This window comes from Rutidosis leptorrhynchoides, chromosome 1 (genome assembly GCF_046630445.1).
Source record: "Rutidosis leptorrhynchoides isolate AG116_Rl617_1_P2 chromosome 1, CSIRO_AGI_Rlap_v1, whole genome shotgun sequence".
In the NCBI taxonomy this organism is placed as follows: domain Eukaryota; kingdom Viridiplantae; phylum Streptophyta; class Magnoliopsida; order Asterales; family Asteraceae; genus Rutidosis; species Rutidosis leptorrhynchoides.
In genome coordinates, this window is record NC_092333.1 from 366,231,006 (window position 1) to 366,255,125 (window position 24,120).

Consider the following 24,120-nt stretch of genomic DNA (forward strand, 5'->3'; position numbering starts at 1 on the left):
ATTTTCTTGAAAAACTTAGTGTGATTCAAATAGAGGCTTACGTTCACAACAAGCATGCGGAACGAATCGTGGGGCAATCAGAGTTCATTACCATGGGCTCGCGTGGTTTGTTGTCTTTTCAAGGAAGAGTGTGGGTGCCTAAGATGGGTGATTATCGACAAGTGCTACTTGATGAAGCACATAAGTCAAAGTATTCCATTCATCCGGGCGCGACGAAAATGTATCTTGATTTAAAGAAAGACTATTGGTGGCCGGGCATGAAACGTGATGTTGTGAAGTATGTTGAGCAATGCGTCACGTGTTTGCAAGTTAAGGCCGAGCACCAAAAGCCGTATGGTAAGTTACAACCGTTAGAAATCCCGAAATGGAAATGGGAACACATTACCATGGATTTCATCACAAAATTACCTAAGACGGCGAGAACCAAATTTGATTCGATTTGGGTTATAGTTGATCGATTGACGAAAAGTGCTTTGTTTCTTCCCATTCGGGAAGCGATATCGTCGGAGACTTTGGCTAAGTTGTTCATCAAGGAAGTCATCTATCGACACGGTGTTCCTATATCTATTATTTCGGATCGAGATACCCATTTTACATCTCGGTTTTGGGAAAAGTTTCATGAAGATATGGGTACACAATTGAAATTGAGCACGGTGTATCATCCTCAAACGGACGGTCAAACCGAACGTACGAATCAAACATTAGAGGATATGTTACGGGCGTGTATTATTGATTTTGGTGGTAGTTGGGACGAGCACTTACCTTTGGTGGAATTCTCGTACAATAATAGTTATCATACTAGTATCGGGATGCCACCTTACGAGATGCTTTATGGGCGAAGATGTCGAACTCCAATTTGTTAGGGTGAAGTGGGACAAAGGGAAATCGGGGGTACCGATTTGGTTTTGGAGACGAATAGCAAGATTGATATTATTCGGGATCATTTGAAGAAGGCTCAGGATAGACAAAAGTCGTATGCCGACAAACGTAGACGAACGATCGAATTTCAGGAAGGTGACATGGTGATGCTTAAGGTTTCGCCATGGAAAGTTAGCTCCTCGGTTTATTGGGCCATTTAAGGTTTTAGCTCGTGTTGGTGAAGTCGCGTATCGTTTGGAATTACCCGAAGAGCTTGCGGGGATTCATAATACTTTTCATGTTTCCCATCTTCGTAAGTGTCTTGCGGATGATTCATCTTGGGTGCCATTAGACGAGATTGAGCTAAATAATAAGTTAGAGTATATTGAGGAACCGATTGCCATACTTGATGAGAAGGTCAAAAGGTTGAGACATAAAGAGGTTAGGACTTTTAAAGTCCAATGGCGTCGTAGTAAAGGTTCCGAGTTTACTTGGGAGCCCGAAGAATTTGTGTTGGTTTATCTTCCCTTTTGTCATGCGACTTGGATCGCGAGGACGCGCCCCGATTCAAGTGGGGAAGAGTTGTAAGACCCGATTATTTGTAGTGTACATAAATGTAATTAAGATACTTGAAGTGGGGTTTTGTTGTACATATTCAAAAAGGGGGGGGGGACAGATTCTGATCTGGGGGTGTTGCGCGCCGCGCATGGTATTGGCTCGCCACGTCAATGGTCTGTGACAGATTCCTTTCTTTTAATTAGATATTTTGAGGGCAAATTGGTAAATTCACTAAAGGGCCGACTTTAAGGCTCTAGATTCAGTTTGGTGAGCCTCATAACACCATTTTCACTTACTTCACCTCTTCCAAATTAATTTAGTGAGAGAAAGGGTTTTCTAGAATGAGAGAACTCAAATCAAGGAAGAAGAAGCCGATTTCGGGTCTAAGTGCAAGCTTTAAAGTTGTTCATCTATCCTCTAGCTACGTTTTGATTGTAGTGGTATGCTCTAATCTTGATTTCCTAATTTAATTTTGTGAAAGGGTTAGTGTTAGGGTTAATGGTGAACTTAAAACCCACTTTGTTAGTAAATTGGGTGTTTTGGGTGAATTTGGGTCATGTAGACCTAAAGATGATTAACTAGGGTTTTTCAAAGTATTAATTGATGTTTGAGAGCTTAAATTTGTTAGTTAGTTACTAGCACACCTATATCTAAGTAAATGGGTGTTGTGTGGGTTAGTGAATGACCCAAAATGGGTATGTTGACTTTAAAATGGTTAAATGGGTTATAATGAACCTAAGTTGGTTAATGGTTGTGAAAAATGCATAAACTTTGTATTGAAATGTGTTTTAAACCTGTCTTGGCTAATTTTAAGCTTTTGGTGTAAGTTAACCCAATTTTAGGGTTAAGGGTGCAAATGGGTCGAAATTGCACCTTAGGTCAAAATGGCACTAGAATGAAGTTAGTGGTTGACCACCTTGAATGAATGATTGATATGTGCATAATGTAATAGGTGCGTTACATTGAAGTTGAAAGCTCGATTATCTCTCGCCAAGACTTTGAGGTGAGTGGAAAATCTATATATGTATGTATATGATTTACGTGCCGTATTAATGGTGTCACATAGCCGTTTTGTGACCATAGTTGTGAGACATAGCCGTTTTATCCACGTTTAATATTTATGCACATAGACGTGTTTGTGCATATAGTGGCGAGTAATAGCCGTGTTTTACTCCCACGATGTATTCCGTATTATTTTGCGCACATAGCCGTGTTTGTGTACATGATTGTGAGTAATTGCCGTGTTTTAATCACACATTGATCAAGTGATGCCATAGCCGTTTTTGGAACACTTGGGGGTGATGCCATAGCCGTTTTTGGAACACCTCGGGGGTTAGTATACCATAGCCGTGTTTGGGAGCTAACGGTTGTTATGAACATCGATGACTTGTTTCGCGAAGTCATTCCCTTGCGAAGAACTTGGTTAACCATGGTTTATAGTTGTTGACGTTAGCATTTAATTATTATTATGAATATTATGCTATTGATGTTGCTAGTTGTACGAATTGACGATACTAGTTTGTTTATTGAGACGTTATGCGTTTGTATGCGTTATATGATATCGTGGATGCGAGTAGGTAAGTCTTATATGTATGTATATATTTATTCAACTCACTAAGCATTAGCTTACCCTCTCGTTGTTTACCATTTTATAGGTTCCGGCATGGATAAGGGTAAAGGCATACGGTTGGATTAAAGATCCCGCTTATTGTTAGGGGACGCTTTTTGGATGTGTTAGCTTTTGGAGTTTGACCATGACTTGGGTAGTTTAATCCCAAACACCATGCTCATCGCGTCATTTGGGACTTAAACTTTTTGGTGGTCGAAACTCACGTTATGTATTAAACTCGTAAAACGGCCGATGTGGGCCCCGCTTTGTAAAACTTATTTTATGTTTGAATAGTGTTAGTTTTACATATTTGAATATGTTGTTAAAAGCGTTTTGTCTAATTATGTTGGGAAGTGGCCAATCCTTTTCGCGTTTCAAGACTTTTTGGACAGACCAGTTTGGCGCGCCGCGCGGGGTTCTGGCGCGCCGCGCCAGTAGCTGAACAAACAAATTTTTTTTTTTTTGATATTTTCCGCGGGTTCGATTGTGGTTTGGTTTGGGTTGTTACATCGGGTATACGGCCCAAGTAATCGGGTATACAGGTCGGGTAATTGAACTCGAGTCTTTTTTCGAATATACGGGCCGGCTAATCGATTTTGTGTCTAAAACATCCCCCGACCGGGACAAACGAAAAGTTAAAAACCATCCCATACCCGACCCCAGACCCATTTACCCAGCCCGAACCCGACCCAAAATATCGAGTTTTGTGTTTCCCCATCGGATACCGTTTTTTGCCATCGCTACGTTTACTTGATAGTTCGTAAGTAAATGAGGACCATTTGGAGAAAAAAGAGTTGGATTCTCACCAAACCCTAGAGAGAGAAGAGTTTTAGAGAGAGGAAGCTTCATTTGGAGAAAAAAGAGTTGGATTCTCACCAAAGCTCGGGTTTTTAAAGTTGTTCACCTCGTTCCTAGCTACGTTTTGGTTGTTGTGGTAAGTTCTAACTCCGAATTTCATTGTTTGATTTGATATTTAAAGTTAGGGTTTGAACTTGATTTGTAGAGAAACCCATTTAAAACTCTTGAAGTGAGTTTGTTGATGCTAGTAATCGGGTTTCTTGTTATTGTTGGTGGATTTTGGGTTGGCGAACAAATTGGTCTTGTTTATGACTTGTAATTGGGTTTAATCACTAGGTTTAGTGATTATGGAAGTATTGGAACCCTTTTGGTATGTTTGAAAAACTAATTTTGGAATTGAGTCAAAATTAGGGTTTTTGGGTGATTTTGAGATTGATAAGTGTTAAACACTTAAGTTTAGGTTCTTTTGGCTTATTAGGACCATTTTCACTTGTGATTAGTGATTAGTGGTTAGTTTGGACGCGTTTGGTGTTTGTAAGTGCAATTGGTCGAATTTGCACTAAGTGTCGAATTGAGTTGGTTTGTAAATCCACTCTAAGTGTGTTATTGTATTTGTGATAATGGATTAGGTACTTTCCATTGACGTGTTGCGGAATTACTCGGTTGCATTCATCAAGGCGAAAAGGTGAGTGTTAATATCCTATGTGCATATGTATGTGTAGGATTGGTGCGGGTTGGGTGAAGCGGTTCTCGGTTATAGAGATCACTTCACATATAGGTTCATGATAGCTCGGTTTGCACGATTATCTTATTGTTAAGTTGTGAATTTCGGTTAGAGCGGATTCATGGTGACTCGGTTTATACGGTCATCTTATTGTTAAGGTTAAGTGTTTAGCCTTGGTTGTAGGTTCGGGGATATTATATTATCTTATGTTTTGATATTGATGTGTTGTAGCTAGCCCTTCGGTTGTAGCTTGGTAGTGTTGTTCATAACGTTGTGAGTGAACTTACATTGATTTTGTAGCTAGTGGTATCGCAATTGTACGGTAAGCTTAGTTTTGCTTGCTATATGCTCGGATGATCCGGTATGTGTTATTTGATATTGTGTGGCGTGTCCATTTTATGCATATATATGTATGTAGTATATTCTCACTCACTAAGCGTTAGCTTACCCTCTCGTTGTTTACATTTTTATAGATTTGCTTGGAGACGGTGGCTCGGGTAAGCGTGGGAACTAGTGGACTCGCATAGTTGCTTTAGAAGATCTTGCTTTTGGATTGATTAGGATTGGGTAGCGTATCCCCAATCGCCATGCTCGGTCTTTATTTTGTGTTAAAAATCATGTGGTCGAAAACTTGTAGTTTGTACGAAAGTCGTAAAACGGCCGATGTGGGCCCGATCTCGTAAAACTCATTTTATTATTGGAACGTATTAGTTTTAACTAATATAAATTGTTGTGAAGAGCGTTTGGTCTAAAAGTGTCGGGAAGCAAGAGATCTTTTTGCGAAAATTGGAAAAAGTGGACAGCGGGCTGTCCGGCCCTATGCGCGCCGTTCACAGGTGTGGGAGCGCGCCGCGCACCCCATCTGGACAGCTCAGTTTTAATTTTTTTTTTTTATGCTGCGTTTTTGGTCGTTAACGGGTTGGGTTGTTACAAGTGGTATCAGAGCATGGTCAAAGGGATTTAGGTGACTTGAGATAGGTGCCTAGACTTAGACTTTTGTGTGTGCTTATTTGTTGCGGGACTTGTAGGATTACGGGTCGGAATGGGTTATAGTTAGTGCCTTTTTTGTAAGTGGACTAACGTTTATATTAGTAATGCGGATATTATTAATATATTATTGTGTTGTGATAATAATTCTCGCGTGTGTTGTTGTTGCGTGGAATTTGTTTGTGTTTGTTTATGACATCAAGCGAGGCGGTCGTTGTACTAACAAGTTGATACGGCGTGTAGGCGTAATAAGGACTTGCAAACCTTATTACAGGTGCAAATCATGTCTAACAAGTGATGTACGACGAGTGTTTAGCAAGATGGGACGGTGTTGTGCGTGTGGTTTATACGTTCGTGATCTAATCGTTTGCATTCCTTAGAATGAAAACGGAAGATGGATGCGGAACGAGTGAGCCTATTCACGAAGAGAAGGATGAGTTAATGTTAAAGATTGAGGCCGTGTTTGAACAGTATGTCTCGGTTTTCACCGGCAAAGTTAGGGAAGTAACCAAGGAGTTGGTCGAAGGACAAATGACGGAAATGGTCCGAGACCAAGTGACTAATGTTGTAAAGGAAGAGTTTGAAAAGAGGTTTCCTAAACCTCGAGGTAGTGATGATGAAGATGTACTTGCAAGGTTAGGATTACATGGTGCTCATGGTAAGAGGGCACGAAGTACGCCTGAAGGCGTCGGGAATGTGAAGAAGAAGAGTAAGAAGGGTTACAAGCTCACGTGCTTTAAGTGTGGGGAATGAGGTCATTTGGCACAAGATTGTACGGTGGTGCCTTTAGGCTCAATCAGGTGTTTCATTTGCCAGATGGAGGGACACCGAAAGTCAGAGTGTTCCGAATCGCATGACGATCGAGTTAGGAGGTTAGAGCGCGAATACATGATGGGTAGTGGTGCACGAAAGCCCAACAGCGCTACATCAGGTACCTTTAGTACGAAATTATATGTTGTTCGTTTGTAATAACATGCGGTATGTTCGTAAGTCTTAGCTAAACTTTATTCTCCGTTGGAGATAATTCGTAGCAAGCGGGCGGTTTACGTTTATGGTTCCGGTTTGCTCTCAGTAGAGTGTATAAGTGGTGTGTTGTGCCTTGATCCTATGGTGCGAATCCTTGGGTGCTTAAGCATTTTGGTTGGTATCGGGTGGTTAAGCTCGTTTGAGTGAGACCCTTAAAGTCTCAATGGTGTTGTGCATGTTATTGATATGGGTGACGTTCCTAATGGAAGTACCCTATGGTGACGTTTGATTGTCAGGCGAAGGGCGTAAGACTTGGTGCAACCAAGCATTCCTTAGTATTTGGGAAATGTTTCTACCAAACCATGGAAATGGGTTTTGGTGTTCGGTCGTTAAGTGCGTGTTCGCTTTCGTATTGAAGTTGATGAACCATGAGGTTCGTCGGGTAGATTGAAACTCTTGAAATCGAGTGTTGATCTCGATGCATGTTGGTAAAGGAGTCTACGTGACGCGACATTAGGTGTCTTTTTATACCTACTAGCTTGGTGTTCGACTCCGATTGTGTTGCGGTTACATTGTACTTAGGGTACCGAAGTGAAACCCTTAGGTTCATGAGCGATCGGGTAAAATTCGACAAACTAAAGCAATTGGATGATTGCGAGTGTATAGTTCATGTAATTTGTGGTACACTTTTTGTTCGAAGTGTTTAAGGATAGGTTAGGATCCTTGGTATGCTCAAAATTGTAGCAAGACGTGGTGATGGGCCGTGTGAACCCAATTATTGGTAAAGTCTACCTTTGGTAGCATTGTGCGGGTGTACGAGATGCGGTTATGGAACGTAGTTCCAAGTGGGGGAGTTACACTCCCGCAGGAGGAGGTTTTAGTGTGAGATTTCGGACAATGCTTTTGGTAGATCCGAAATTTGTGTCAGGACCTAGATTTAGTCGATTTGTGGTAGGGTACAATTTCGGTTAAATTGTACTTATGATTTTGGATTTGAAATATCACCAAGGTAGTAATGTGGTAAATCTCGTTGAGAGATAATGGACGAGTATGGTGAGCAAGGTGAAATCCCTCGGTTAAGGGATGTGCGTATCAGATCCTCTTTTAGAGAACTATTGTTGGGTACCTATGTTTGATATAGGCGGTTCTTGCTCGATTTTGTGAATGGTTAGTGGTATCCGTTAGGATTCACTATGGCGTAGCAGAGCGCGATGTTACGCTACTCGTTGTTCGAGGCCAAAAGGGATCGTTGACTGGTGAAGCATGACCTTCGGGGTCCTCTGACTTCATCATGAGATCATTGATTGGTGAAGCATGACCTTCGGGGTCCGCTGACTTCATCATGGGATCGTTGATTGGTGGAGCATGACCTTCAGGGTCCTCTGACTTCATCATGAGATCATTGATTGGTGAAGCATGACCTTCGAGGTCCGCTGACTTCATCATGGGATTGTGGATTGGTGGAGCATGACCTTCGGGGTCCTCTGACTTCATCATGAGATCATTGATTGGTGAAGCATGACCTTCGGGGTCCGCTGACTTCATCATGAGATCGTTGATTGGTGGAGCATGACCTTCGGGGTCCGCTGACTTTATCATGAGATCGTTGATTGGTGAAGCATGACCTTCGGGGTCCGCTGACTTCATCATGGGTGTAGTGTTATATCGGTGAAGCATGACCGTTGACGGGGTCCGCTGACTTCTTTCGGTGTTGAGATTTGGGAAGTGGGTCGCGTGTAGTTTTCTGCCAGCCTTCTTGTTATTGGATGTGTGATCTATTAGTTGTTTTATACGCCAATGGTGGGGTCGTAAGGGCCACGTTGTGTGAACTAACGGTGGTTTTATACGCCGGTGGTGGGGTCATGGGGACCATGTCGTGGGATTAGTGAGGCGATAGCCGTGTTTCGCTCACATGTTGTTACGGGTGTAACAATAGTCGATTTTTGTGCACCTTGGGTTTAGCGTTGCGATAGTCATTTTGGACGCTTTCGGTCTTAGCCGTTGCTTATGATGTTAGGATAGTGGCGTATTGGTTGTATTGCGCGCTACAAAGGATGTTTAGTGGTAAGTGTAATCCGTAAGGATTTTTGTGGTTCGATCTTCAACGTTCGGATTGTTGACTTTAGGTTGAGACTTGGTCACTTTTAGCGTTGTCCTTGGTAAAGGTACGCTAAGGAATTGATATCTCGGTTCAAGATTTGCTGAGTTTTCCCGATGTGAGGGATTGAGTAAGGTTTAGTGCACGGATTGTGACTTGATAAATCGCGTGTGACGATTTTGGTTGTTAAAAGCGATTCGTTGGGAAGAATTGCCTAGGAAAGTCGGTTTGGGACTTACGTTTAAGGACCGTGGAGCGTGGTCCGTTTGGTTAAGTGACAAGGATCACGAGAACGTGATCGATTCTAAGTGGGGGAGAGTTGTAAGACTCTAATATTTATTGTACGGGAGTGTAATTATGCTACGTTGAATGCAGGAAGTATTGTGGAATTAAACGAAGGTCAGAATCTGCCCAGACTGTTGTGCGCGCCGCGCACAGTTATGGGTGCGCGCCGCGCACCTTGCCAGCAACAGATTTCAGCCTTTTTCTATTTTGAGTTTAATGAAGGGCAATTTGGTCATTTCACTTGAGGCCGGATCTGTGGGCTTTATCAGTTGGTTTGGATCCAACTTTGGATCATTTTCACATCCATTCATCACTCTCATCTTCAAACTCTAGAGAGAGAAGAGTTTTAGAGAGAGGAAGCTTCATTTGGAGAAAAAAGAGTTGGATTCTCACCAAAGCTCGGGTTTTTAAAGTTGTTCACCTCGTTCCTAGCTACGTTTTGGTTGTTGTGGTAAGTTCTAACTCCGAATTTCATTGTTTGATTTGATATTCAAAGTTGGGGTTTGAACTTGATTTGTAGAGAAACCCATTTAAAACTCTTGAAGTGAGTTTGTTGATGCTAGTAATCGGGTTTATTGTTATTGTTGGTGGATTTTGGGTTGGCAAACAAATTGGTCTTGTTTATGACTTGTAATTGGGTTTAATCACTAGGTTTAGTGATTATGGAAGTATTGAAACCCTTTTGGTGTGTTTGAAAAACTAATTTTGGAATTGAGTCAAAATTAGGGTTTTTGGGTGATTTTGAGATTGATAAGTGTTAAACACTTAAGTTTAGGTTCTTTTGGCTTATTAGGACCATTTTCACTTGTGATTAGTGATTAGTAGTTAGTTTGGACGCGTTTGGTGTTTGTAAGTGCAATTGGTCGAATTTGCACTAAGTGTCGAATTGAGTTGGTTTGTAAATCCACTCTAAGTGTGTTATTGTATTTGTGATAATGGATTAGGTACTTTCCATTGACGTGTTGCGGAATTACTCGGTTGCATTCATCAAGGTGAAAAGGTGAGTGTTAATATCCTATGTGCATATGTATGTGTAGGATTGGTGCGGGTTGGGTGAAGCGGTTCTCGGTTATAGAGATCACTTCACATATAGGTTCATGATGGCTCGGTTTGCACGATCATCTTATTGTTAAGTTGTGAATTTCGGTTAGAGCGGATTCATGGTGACTCGGTTTATACGGTCATCTTATTGTTAAGGTTAAGTGTTTAGCCTTGGTTTGTAGGTTCGGGGATATTATATTATCTTATGTTTTGATATTGATGTGTTGTAGCTAGCCCTTCGGGTGTAGCTTGGTAGTGTTGTTCATAACATTGTGAGTGAACTTACATTGATGTTGTAGCTAGTGGTATTGCAATTGTACGATAAGCTTAGTTTTGCTTGCTATATGCTCGGATGATCCGGTATGTGTTATTTGATATTGTGTGGCGTGTCCATTTTATGCATATATATGTATGTAGTATATTTTCACTCACTAAGCGTTAGCTTACCCTCTCGTTGTTTACATTTTTATAGATTTGCTTGGAGACGGTGGCTCGGGTAAGCGTGGGAACTAGTGGACTCGCATAGTTGCTTTAGAAGATCTTGCTTTTGGATTGATTAGGATTGGGTAGCGTATCCCCAATCGCCATGATCGGTCTTTATTTTGTGTTAAAAATCATGTGGTCGAAAACTTATAGTTTGTACGAAAGTCGTAAAACGGCCGATGTGGGCCCGATCTCGTAAAACTCATTTTATTATTGGAACGTATTAGTTTTAACTAATATAAATTGTTGTGAAGAGCGTTTGGTCTAAAAGTGTCGGGAAGCAAGAGATCTTTTTGCGAAAATTGGAAAAAGTGGACAGCGGGCTGTCAGGCCCTGTGCGCGCCGCGCACAGGTGTGGGTGCGCGCCGCGCACCCCATCTGGACAGCTCAGTTTTAATTTTTTTTTTTATGCTGCGTTTTTGGTCGGTTAACGAGTTGGGTTGTTACATGATGGTTCCGGCTTCCGAGCGTGTTTTTTTAATCGGGTTCAGATCTAGGATTACCTAAACCCGAATCCTAGCTCAATGCCATCCCTAATCAAGGTTGATGATCTAGAAAAAATTGTAAATGTTACATGTCAATAAGTTAATTAGTTATTGTATAATAAGGATTTGTCATGGTGAGATGAGGAAAAGGACTTTCATCAACCGATAGCTCGTATGTTATGTTTTATCGCCATAAAACATAACATAAATATAGCAAAAGAACTTTCATTAATCGATAAAAGGACTTATCAAAAGATAGAAGGGGTCCTGATAGGTTTCGCAGTTTTAAAACGCAACCTAACCAAAAAAAAAACCACAAACGACTATCTAAAGACGAGCAGAGCAAGAACAAAAGAGATCCAAAACACACAAACACAACCAACAACAAAAATACCTAAACACAACCAACAACAAAAGAACCTCTAATATAAACAAAATCAACAACACACATGACTTTGCAACTAAAAACACCACAAAACAAAACATAACTCATCAATGCCACAACCAACCATCGCAACTTATAACGACGATTTCTTCCACGCAAGTTAGGTTGAAGAACCTTACCTTCGACCTTATCCATCGTCACAAATTCACCCAAGCAAGTCTTATACGAGTAAGATTTTGGAGAACGGACTCACTTTACTAGCTAGGAGTTCTACTTTCTAGAATTGAGCATATGCCCCCTTCTACTTTCTTTGCTTCCGTTGTATCTTCGCGTCCTCCCTTTTCTTTTGTACGAGTCACTGCCATTCGATGGTGTGAAAACACTTCCCGATGTCAAATTCCAAAACCAACGGTAGGTTCCCTGCTGGACGATATAACAAGTTTACTAACAACCGGTGCGAGCCCGAGCACTTTTTCAAAGAAAGAAACCGGAAATGCACCTGTTGTACCACCCAACTCGAATCCGTTGTCAACTCTAATATTGTCCGCTTAGCTCGTAGACACAACTTTTTCTCGGCGACCACTCACAAGGAACACTTTTCCTAGGAGGTCACCCATCCTGGTAGTTCCTTCGCTTAAGCACGCTCAACTGCAGCGTACTCACGCACCTGCTATGCTCGTCGTCTCAAAACGTGTTGTGTCATTTAAGTGTGACAATTACTTATAATCTCATGATCACTCATGTATATGGACAATGTGGAATTTGCCTAAGGTGTTAAAGGTGTGGGTAAATGGACAATATTGTGATCATGTTAAGTTGAGGTGTTACATATACATAGTAAAGTGGACACTTATTTTAAAACGGAGAAATTATACGAAACATATTCTAAATTGCTAGGGGCAATATATGAACTAAATACTCAAGAAACTTGTTAATTTCACTCCTATATTGTCTGATCAATGAAAAAACATAAAATTTTAGTCATGGTGGCTCAAAATAAGAATGGATTTTTTTTGTTCGTTAGATTTTAGTATATCCTCGTCGGTAATGAAGTTCTCATTTGTAATAAATATATACATATGTTATAAAAATAATATATGTAATATGTATATTATGTATTATTGAAATTTAAAAGGGGCGGGTGTATTGATTGAGTCTTTTCGAGCATACGAGCTAGAGGTAATAGGACTTGTATCTAAAACCGTTCCAGGATCTGAATCCGCATTTAAACCATCCCAATACTCAGCCCTAGACCTGCGGACCCGGCCCGACCCATCCCAAAAACATCAAGTTTCAAATTTCCTTGTCAGATACGAGTATTTTTGGCATCCCTATAAGTGCGTTAAGTTAAATACGAACTAATACACATATATTAATGGGCTCCATCAAACGGTTTTATTACTGTGTTATGTAACCGTGGGACAATCGTATCCCATTATATTTACGTCCAAATTTCATCCATTTGTCAACTTGTTCATCATATACAAATACATATAATGTGATAGATTTTTACGCAAATGAGTTAAAAAGAAATAAAGACAAACCATATCATTCTAAAGAAGAGCAGAAATAAGTAGTTTACAGATTAGATATGTTTAATAAAAGGACATAACCCAGTTCTATGGTGAAATTCCTTTTTGAATAACCATTACTACCTACTATTTAAGTCTAAGCTTCACAAATGTAGATAATCATGATGCTAACACACTGATCAATGAAGTTTGCACTATTTCCTGGAAAACAAACCACATGATCATAGTATCAGCACATGAATTAACAAAGGGTCCATGTCTGACTTTTTTGGGTCAATTGAGTTGAGATAACCTTCATATTATAAAGGTTATAACACGATATTTGGCTTTAAAAATATACATTAACACAAATACAGTAAATATTTGGCTTTAAAAGGTCATGTTCTTACCTAAGCAACCGATATGGACCCGTACAAGAACCAGTCATATTCACAATCCTTGTACAAAACCATCACTAGCTCGATACAAATGATGAACCGTCTCCTGTTGAACCAAACATACACCCCAAATCAAATAAGAGACATTATAATGAATATGAATTTTTTAACGAGGGCTGTCGTTAACACGCATAAAGGTATAGCGGTTATATGTACACTTTAAAATGACGGTTACCAAATAGTACAATACCTTTATGCACGTTAACGACAATCCTAAAGGCTGTCGTTAGAAATATTCTAATGCATAATCATGATTTATGAGCAAACACAATATTTTGGTTACTTACATTGATACAACTCCCTCCAACTTTTGTGTTCAAAACGGGTCCCAGTGGATGCACTCGATCCTTGTCACTTGAACCCCGAGACACTTTCATACCATTACTTCCTTCAGTCAACGAAAACCCAAAGAGTCTGCAACTATTTTTAGGCTCTTCCTGATGAATTTTCAATGGACTAACGATGTCTTGACGATTTTGACCACTTAACGGATTCATATTATCAGTATAACACAAACGATATGTGTTTGGATTTTGACTTATTGCTTGCTGAAACCGTAAAACAGATGACGGTGAAGATGATGTTGACGACGTAGGAGTCCAAAATCTTCCACAATTCGGTATTCTTTCACCATATTGAAGATTTGGACTCATTTCTTGACCTTGCAACACCCGATTATTAAATCTTGATAATTCACCAAATCCAACGCTCGTTTGGTTTCGGATATCATCTCCTAAGGGAGATATTTCATTACAACGGTAAAAACCGTAAATTTCTTGACCTTGCAAGACCTTGTGGAATCGCATTGATTCCCCCAAGTTTGATGCTCCAGTTGACCAATCTGTTAGAAAAAAAAGTCAACAGTCAGCACCTTTCACTATGTTTCTTAAATGTTTTTAATGTAAAAAAGTCAAACACGGACCTTTCGAAACAGGTAAACCAGTTCGTGTCCTTTTCAATAACGGTGACCCAAAGGTTCCGGTATCTGAAACCAAACCACATCGTTCGATTTCCCATGGAGAAACTCGATTTGGCCTCGTAATTTCTCCATCATCCCACCTTACCTGTAAATATATGCAGAATGTACGATATTTTAGACGTTTGGCCGAAGTCAAACCAAAGTCAAACCATTTAGAAGAATGGAGTAAATGTTATGAAAAAGTAAAGGTGTAGAAAATTACCATTAAGCACCTCCATTTTGATCCAGGCCACCTAGCAGGATCGATATCATTAACGCCTTTAATGACTCCCATTGACCTGTTAAAAGTCAACATAAAAAACTGTGTTACTTATTTTGCAAGATACAGTCGGGAAATTTTATTTTCAGATGACACTTCTAAAAATCATAATATGTTTTGAACCTTCGATCTCCTGCATCTTCTGTTTCGACGCGCAATTTAAACCTCGTTCCAGGAGAAAACGAGTTAGCAAGACTATGCATGAACCGAGTGTATGGCACTATGAACTCCGACGAGCCACCCCTAGAATTTGTTATTTAAGTTATAGGTCATTATGGTAATTTCACAACTTATGTACTAAAACTAAAACCTTACTTACTTTGGATTGTAATAGACATTGAATGAGCTTCTTTGAGATATGGAATTGACTACTGTTGAAAAGTCAAAGTACATAAGTTGTTGACTACAGAGAGAAGATGAAGTAGAAGCAACTCTCACTTGTGTGGCTCTTCGGATGCCTAACCTTAGTACTCCATCATCACCTCTGAAAAATATGAAAGAGTTAGAGTAAAATGACGAAAGTGCCCCTACGTTTCTAGCTCACGTGTACCTTAGGAATAGTACTGCGTCCCCGCACACAAGCTTTTTCTTATTTACATATGCGCTCCACCCCGTTGTAAGCAAATGTCTCCGAGGTTGACCTGCAAGAATACAAAAAAAAATTCAATTATGAACAGACAATTGACGGTAAACAAGGGTAAAATAAATGATTAAATAATTAATATTGTTTAGACCTCGGTAGATATGTCGGAATTTCCATTCAATACCATGGAGATCTTTAGCTATAATCTCTTGTGAAGGCCTTTGTTGCTTATAATCCTACCATAAATAACAACAAGGGAACCATTTAAGTCACACATTTGAACAAAAACCTTTGACTCTAAGTTTTTATATAATAATTTACCAGGGGCGGAAAGCAGTCTTCAGCGGCCCTACGAGGTACCGAAAATCCTCCATGAGTGCTAGTATCAGAGGCGGTAAGGGTCTTGCAAAACATATGGGGCGTTGTTGACTTTTCATATACCCCGTTATCATCTTCCGCATATTCTACTCCACGTCCACCTTCACGCCATTTTTGCTCTAGCTGTTTGGGGTCAATAAAAGCATTTAGAAATAAATTGATACTCAATCGGTAATTCATTAGTTGTTCATATTTTAAGTGTAGACGAACAATAGCGTAATCTTGCTTGAATTACTAAAAAACACTATAACTTCTGAATGATTCTAAATTCACACCACTTAACATTTGAATTTGTGGTCCTTTTATGTAAGACAAACACTAGATAGAACATCAACAGCCCCTTTATATAATGTGCATAGTTTCACATTCAAAATACTATTTTATTCATTAGTTTGTGTAATTAGGTTAAAACAAAAACAAATGCATCTTGGATCTATATAAATATTCATAAACTTATATTCTTCACAGCCAGTAACCTAGGATAAACAAACTTCATTAAACATAAACATTGTAAACATAAATTATTACTACAAAATCTTTAAAATTAAAATGCATACAAACCTGAGGATCTTGCACCAGTGAAACTTGAGCGTAAACATCATCAGTCCCAGCCTCAGCCTAATTTCATCAAATTTACACCAATTAAACCATATATTAAAACCCTATGAAAAATTAGTTCACTAACAAATTAATAAAAGCTTACATGAAGTTTGACATCAAGAACACGGCAGAACACATGAGGAGGAAGACCAAAGTCGCCGGAAATGTGAAAATTACCGGCGGATTGCAGTTGTTCAAGGTGGCCTTGAGGGCAGTATACTACGGCGTTACCTTTCTTAGGTAATGATATCAAAGGTCCAGCACAAGCATGCCATAACTCCAAACAGCACACCACCGGAGTTGAACCAACTGCCGGCAACAAATCCGCCGGAGCAGAACCAGAAGACTCCGACGACGTAGAAACCTCGTCCGTATCGTCGTTAACCGTATTCAAATCAATTAAACCACACATCATCTCGAAAACCCAGTAACAAAATCCAAATCTATTTCTAACCCGGAACCAAAATTCAATTTTCACCCAACCCACTTTGCAACCCACAAACAAAATTCAATTTTTCTTCAAACCCAGAAACAAAATTCAATGTTTCTTCAAACCCAGAAAGGAATTAGCAATTCATGAAAATTAAAAAAACAAATAAGATTGGAAACTTGTTAAATACAAATACCAACTTTATCTTTTTGTTCTTTTTTAGGGTGGTTTTTGTGTCTCAGTAAAAGCAAAGTTTGATTTTGCATAATTGGTTCCACATCAGAAATTTCACATCTTTTGATTGAATTTTGTTGGTGGTGGTGGTGTTTAAATAATAAATATATAACTGTGATTGCTGCAGAAGTTGCAGGTAAGTTTGCAGGGGTGTCAGTGAAAAGAGGAGAGAGAGAGGGGTTGGGTGGCTGCCGGTGACGACGCCCTGTAATTCCGGGAGGGTGTCAATTCTGTCCCCTTCACATTTTCAAACAAACAAATCTCTCTTGTGTCGTGGTTCTTAGTAACACATATGTGGCTTGTGAATGAGCTACTTTGTTAGCATTTCGTCACCATTTAAACCCAGGCTAATCATGTTGTATTAATTTCGTTTTTATTTTATTTTTTATATATACCAAAGGTTTTAAGAAAGTTGTTTGAGCATTAAATATTTGATTTCAAATCGTTTAATTTGAATATTGGATCGAATTTAAATTAATTAAAATTAAATTAAATTTTGAAAATAATTTTTCGATTGATTGAAAGAAACTGGAACAGAATTTTAATTTCAGTTTTTGATTTTAAAATTTTGAAATTCGATTAAATCGAAAACGAATTCAAAGTCGAGTTTAACCTAACAATGATATTTTTATAAATATATTAGTATACTATACATGTGTGATTTTTTGAGTTTAATTTGAGAAAATTATTAAAAATTAAAAGAAAAATAGCTCTAATATGATTGTGAATATATATATATATATATATATATATATATATATATATATATATATATATATATATATATATGATTTAAAATATGAAATTCACATACGCTAATATTTTCATGATTTGTGATTTCGAATATGGTTATATGATAACAGTTATCATTAATTATATTTAATTATTTTGTATTCTATACTTATACTTTACACGCTTTTTCTTTCTCTAATTGTTGTGCCATTATTGTTTTCGGCATCCACTCTCTGCCGGCCCACCTTTAGTGATTGCTCTCTATGTCGCAGCATATCTTCTTTGACGCTACCCTTTGCCTGGTTCTCTGGTTCATGGTTCATGTTTCTCCATGTTATTCGATGCTCATGGTTCTCAAGAATGGTGAGCATTCAGTTGTTTAATGTGTGATTTTTGATTGCTATTTTCTTTTTTCGATAGGTTTTCAATGGCTCCTCTATTTATTGGTGTTGATTGGGTTTGTGGTGGTGTTTATTGTGATTTTGTTGAGCCAATTACCTATATATTATTTAGATGATAAAATAGTTTTATGAACATTAACGTATTTATATGAAACCAGCATATATTTAATGTTTAAAATATATTAACAATATGTAAAGTTGTGTCTTAGTGTACTTGTTTGGTGATGCATGACTTATCAGCATAATATTAAGTCGAGAGTTGAGAGAAAGATTAAGCGATAGTAATTAGAATCCAATCGGATCCATTAACAATGGATATGAACGACTTAACATCCGATTCGATGAATATAAAAATGGATAAAATAAGAAATGTTACATGCAGAGTCATGTGTACCGCTAATTGACTCCTTACCCTCAACAATCAAGGCTAATGAAGTTTGATCCTTGATATTATCACCTATTCTTTCCAAACATATTAGGGGATTCTTTAAGATAAGTAAGATTAGGGTTTTTTGTTTGTCCGAAAATAACAACGGAAGTATTGTAGGGGGTGCATACAATTCTCTTGCTAATTAAAATGTTTATACTGTTAAGTAGATAATTAAGCAAATAATATAAATGTAACATCCCGGTTTTCAATCCCAGCTTTAAGTCGCACCACGGAGGAAAGGGGCGCGCCACGCCTCAGAGCTAGAGCTGAAGGGTGATCTTTTAGAAAATGACTGATGAGAATTTAGACTTAGGGTCGCGCCGTGGGCCGGGAAGCTGCGACGCGCCTTAACACTTGGTCGGGTGCTGATGTCTTTTTTCTAAAACAAATAAATGAAGGGTGTTTTGGACTTTTCACATTGTGGCCGAGTTTTAAGTCATAAATTTGGTCTCAAACCTTATCCTTATCCCATTTTCATCTACTCAAACATTTACTTCTAGTGAGAGAGAGTTAGAAACCCTAGAAAGAGAAAGCTTGTTTCAAGTAAAGAGGTAGCTAGTTCTCACCATTTGGAGCTTAGATCTTGTTGCATCCACTTGCTAGCCATCTTTTAGTGTTGTGGTAAGTTTCAATTTCAAGCTCTAGTGTTTAGTTTGGGTTATGGCTAGAGTTTTGTTCATGGGTTAGTTATAAGCCCCATTTCCATGATAAAGGGGTATTTTGGGTAAGATTCATGTAAATAAACCTAAAGATTCATAATCTAGGGTTTTATGTTGAAATTAGGGTTTGGTGAGTCTTAAAGGTTGGTTGAATCACTAGCACACTTAAGTGTTAGTGAAATGGATGTCATTAGTGTTTATGGGTGACTCAAATGCAAGTATTGACCTTGAAATGGGTCAAATGGGTGTTGTGACCCAACTAGCAAGATGAGATGTTTATTGCTCAAAACTTGTACTAGTTAGTGTGCTTAGACTTTAACCACTATCCATTAGTGATTTGTAATAGTCTGGACCTAATGTGGGTGTCATTAATGCCAATGGGTTATAATTGCACCTTGAGTCATTAATGCATTAGGGTTGTGAGTTGGTGTGTAGTCCAATTTGGTCATGTATTAATTGTGCAATTAATCTAATAGGTACATTGCGTTGAAGCTTACTAGATTTTGGTTTCACTTTCACCAAAGTGACAAGGTGAGTGGAATAATTATACGTGTATGTATATGGTGTATTTACTTGTGTGGGAAGCGATGTGGGTTTAAAGTTCGTGAGTTCGATACCACATCGTGTTTGCCATTAGATGAGGGTTAAAGTTCGTGAGTTTGATACCTCAATTGTCATGTGGGTTGGCGTGTGATGTGGGTTTTAACTTCGTGAGTTCGATACCACATTGTGCGTGAGGGGGGTTTAAGTTCGTGAGTTCGATACCACTCATGGGGTTGGTGATACAATGCGTATGTACACTAATGGTTGTTGTGAACACCGATGGTCTTTCGCGAGTACCATTCCCTTGTACTTATGGTTAACCATGATCGTGTGTCGGTAGTAGTAGCATTTATACCGTGATGATTATATGCTATTAAGTAATGCTAGCTTGTGATGGTATGAGAACTTTAGCATGTACTTTGAGATTGTATGCTAATTAGATTGCTAGCATGTATGCGGTAATTGTGTAGGTGATTGCAAGTAAGTAGATTATATATGTATATGTATAATTATTGCATTCACTAAGCGTTATGCTTACCCTCTCGTTGTTTATTCTTTTTAGGATCAGGTGTGGACAAGGGCAAGGGAAAGCTTGTGGATTAGAGACCTCCATTTAGTGGGCTATTGGAGGATATTTTTTGGACTCGACCTATGTTGGGTTGTTTAACCCCAAACGCCATACTCATGTTTTGTTTGGAACTTAAACTATTGGGTCGATGTTATATTTTGGATTGTATTAAACTTTTGATTCTCGATGTATTGTACAAAACGTTTTCATGACATTAAACTAGTATGGTGGTTGTTTATTTTCCGAAAACGTAACGTAGTGTTGTATAACATTATTAATGTTTAAAAAAAGTAGTCGGTTTAATGACGGGTTGGGTCATTACAAGTGGTATCAGAGCATGATCTAAGGGATTTAGGCGACTTGAGATAGATGTCTGGACTTAGACTTTATTATGCATGCATTTTATGCGGGACTTGTAGGATACGGGTCAGAACGGGATTGGTTAGTACCTTAGCGTAGGTGAACTAACTATGTGGTGATTATATTGATTTTGTGTTTTCAATCGTCGAGCAAGATAGTCTTTGTACTAGCGAGTTGATGTGACGTGTTCGCATAACAATGATTAGCTACCATTGTTACAAGTTCAAATCATGTCGAACGAGAGAGGTACGACGAGTGTTGAGCAAGATGGGGCGGTGTGGTGTGTGTGTGTGTGTGTGGTTTTCGTGTGCTTCGTTGCTTAACTTATTTCATTTTGTAGAATGAAAACAAGAAATGGGCATGACAATGGAAGTCCAAGTGACGAGAATGACTTCACGACTTGAGTGGAAGCCATCTTGGAAAGCCATAACGTAAATTTTCTTGCGAAGGTCAAGAAAGTCTTTCAAGAATCGGTTGATAAGCAAGTAACGATCTCATAAAGGAACAAATGGGCTCTATTATTCAAGAGGAGTTTGAACCCCTAGACCTCAAGGCATGTATGTGGAGGGTGATGCAGGTGATGTTGGAAGGAGAGACTTCCTTTACAAGAACTTCAAAATCTCTCAACCTCCCACGTTTGATGGTGAAAGAGATCCGCTCAAGAGTACTCGTTGGATCTCCGATATCGAGGGGGATTTTCGTACTAGTGAATGTTCTCTTGATAAGAAGACAAGGTACGGTAGTAATATGTTGAGGGGCGATGCAAAGCTATGGTGGGATGGGAGAATTCAAATCTTTGGTGAAGAGTAATGTATGAGCTTAACTTGGGAAGAGTTCAAGGCGGAATTCTTTAGAGTATACCAAACTCAAGCCGATCTTTCTCGGTTAAGAGATGAGTTGCGTAATTTGAGGCAAGGGTCAATGGATTTGAACACTCTCAAGTCCACTTTCTTTTCAAAGACCCAATTTTTCCCGGAGTACATCGGTAATGGTCGAATGTTGATGGAAGACTTTTATTGAACTTTAAATGACAACTTGCAAGAGAAGATTAGTAGGGGATCGGTGGATTCTTTTGATAGGTTGTTTGAGGTGGCGAGGGGTTTTGGGTCACTTGTCCCGAAAAAGAATGATTTCACTTTTAGCAAGAGAAAGTTTGAAGCTAAAAGTCATTCCAACAAGAAGAGCAAGGGTGCGGCCAAGAAAGTCGGAAGTGTGAAGAAAAGTGCTTCCGGAGTTCACGTGTTCATGTGTTATAATTGCGGGCAAAGGGCTCATATGGCTAGTGATTTCCCGAACACATTGATATCGGCTAAAAAGTCACGTTTTCACCCGGTATTAAGGCCCAAAAACAAGAAAGATTCAAACTTTATCGAAAAAATACCCACTTCGTCGGTTAGAATTGAAGAACAAGTAATTACGAAGATGGTGCAAAAAGAATCAAGAGAATCAGAGCTAAAACAAAGATTCTAGAGCGAAAACGGTGAAAGACAAGAAAACAAGTTACGATCCAGGAAAATCAGGCTGACCAGGCTAACAAATGGCCTGCCATACGGCTTGCCAAACGGCCTGCCAGTATGGAAAACGGCCTGCCAAACGGTCAGATCAAACGGGCTGGATAAACGGCTTGCCTTAGCAAACGGCCTCCAAAAATGGCCTGCCAAACGGCCTGCCAGCCGTTTGCAGGAAAAAAACTTGTTTATTTAAAGGGTCTTTGTCATTCATTCCAACACACACTTCAATTCACTTCTTTCTCTCTCTTGTACAATATTAGCCATACTCTCAAAGCCTTCGACTCCATGCGGGAAACCTAGTACCCGAACGCTGAAGATTGTATTAGGAGCGGTCTGGAGTCTTGAAGTTGTCACTTTTGTATTCGGAACTCGTTTAATCTACTGGTACTTCTATCCCTTATCTTTATATAATGTCTTCTATCATTATGTTATGTGATATTGTTGCCATGATTAACGAGTGGTTATCTTTAGTGTATGCTATGATGTAAGCAGTTATAATGCCGAAATAATATTATGGTTTGTGTATGCTGTTGAAATGCTTTCCGATTATGCTTTAAACTCAATCGCTTTTCCAACTAATAGAACGTAGTTATTGGCTTTGTTATTGGGAAGTCGTGAACCCCAATTCAGAGTACACTATCTGTGTCACCCCTTGGTAAGAGAAGTCTATCAGATACAACGTAAGATCGACTGAGGCACACCAGTTGTAGTAAGTCTATCAAGCTTTGGATTCCGACTGAGGACTCTTTCGTAGTGAAACATCTGACTAGACCCTTAGTAAATTGTCGGTCCCAGACCATGCTAGTGTAGTCATCAAGCATATAAACTTCGTACGTGCATGCTGAAGCACAGCGGTTGTTGTAAGCTGTACCTCTGCTAAGTAAGGCCATGGAACCCGGTCAGTGTTGATTAGTACACTGCTCCATAATGCGGTCTCAAGCATTGCACCCCGCTTGAGGTATTCTTAGTTAATTAAGGAACTGTTTGTTTAGACATATAAAGGATTGGACCGTTAGGATAACCGAACGTGTTCATGGAAGTCAGCTTGACTTGGCCATGGTGTTCTTTATGGTTGAACTCTTTTTAAGGGCCTAACTATCTTTTAAAACCAATCATTAACGAAAGCATTAAAACACATCACGTCTCTCGGATATGGTAAACCAAGTATTCTATTATACTTAAGAAAGTTTAGACCATTGTGGAATGTTAATACGTCACCCAACCGATTCACTCAATTAGATGAGCCGTCTGATCCTGTATGCCTGTAGTCAGACTGCACCGGCGTCGGGGGTAAGGGACGTTGCTGTCTATTCAGAATCTTCAAGCCTAACACAGTACCCAGTGACATGTCTTATGACATGGGCGTTTAGGACCAGTGTAATGAATACAAGACCTCTGCCTATTCATGAGCCAGCATTCCATAATCTCGGCAGAATAACTGATGAAGTCATAGTATGCACTCACTTTAACTTTATCTGAATTACGAATTTTATCGCATTTACTTTATCTGTCTTATAAATTAGAAAATCCCAAAATTAAGTAACCACTACTCCTTCCTAACAATCTTAGGCTTAAATATAGGTTCGATTCTACTGATATCTCAAAAATACGACCATACTTCCCTTACTCATACTGAGGAGTAGTACGATTTAGGCCCCGCTAAATATAAATTTAAAACAGTACCTTCCCCCTAGGTGGCTGATCCTGGCGCGCTGCGGCCCGACGACACCGCACGAATAAAAACCGTCCATTTCGGCCATATCACGGGGGAGTATAAGTTTTTGGCGCCACTGCCAGGGAACTGGTATCAGGAAATACAGCTCTATATCAAACTTATTCACAAGCATTTAGTGGAACCTAAGAAAGACAATTATACACGGACTTGGTTGTTGGATTTTCCTAACAGTTGCCAATTATATTGGGACCAAAAGGATCCTGCCTCTCCGTAGTCGGCCTGGCCACTTGGTTTGTTGAATAGTTCATGCGAAGCTCTGTTACCGAAATACCAGGGAATCTGTAGCCAGAACCAAAAACATATTCAACCATAAGAATAGTTAGTTAATTAAATTAGATTACCTTAAATTAGATTACTTTAGACTACCTTAGATTAAATTAGATTACATTAGATTACCTTAAATTAGATTACTTTAGACTAGTTTAGCTTACTTTAGATTACTTTAGAAATTTAGTTTATTTGCTAAAAATTA

The 24,120-nt window shown here is 39.1% G+C and overlaps 1 protein-coding gene across 1 annotated transcript; it reads right to left on the reverse strand.

Annotated features, from left to right (window-relative positions):
* Positions 1-12,714: 12,714 nt before the first annotated feature.
* On the reverse strand, positions 12,715-17,082 carry LOC139870959 (auxin response factor 3-like). The gene is made up of 12 exons (XM_071858720.1): positions 16,149-17,082; positions 16,007-16,063; positions 15,389-15,568; positions 15,219-15,303; positions 15,035-15,125; positions 14,804-14,968; positions 14,608-14,727; positions 14,428-14,503; positions 14,169-14,310; positions 13,534-14,087; positions 13,199-13,292; positions 12,715-13,010 (listed from the first exon to the last, which is right to left on the reverse strand). Exons 1-11 carry the CDS (start codon positions 16,458-16,460, stop codon positions 13,239-13,241), a joined length of 1,836 nt encoding a protein of 611 aa, XP_071714821.1. The 5' UTR covers positions 16,461-17,082; the 3' UTR covers positions 12,715-13,010; positions 13,199-13,238.
* Between the last annotated feature and the right edge of the window lie 7,038 nt (positions 17,083-24,120).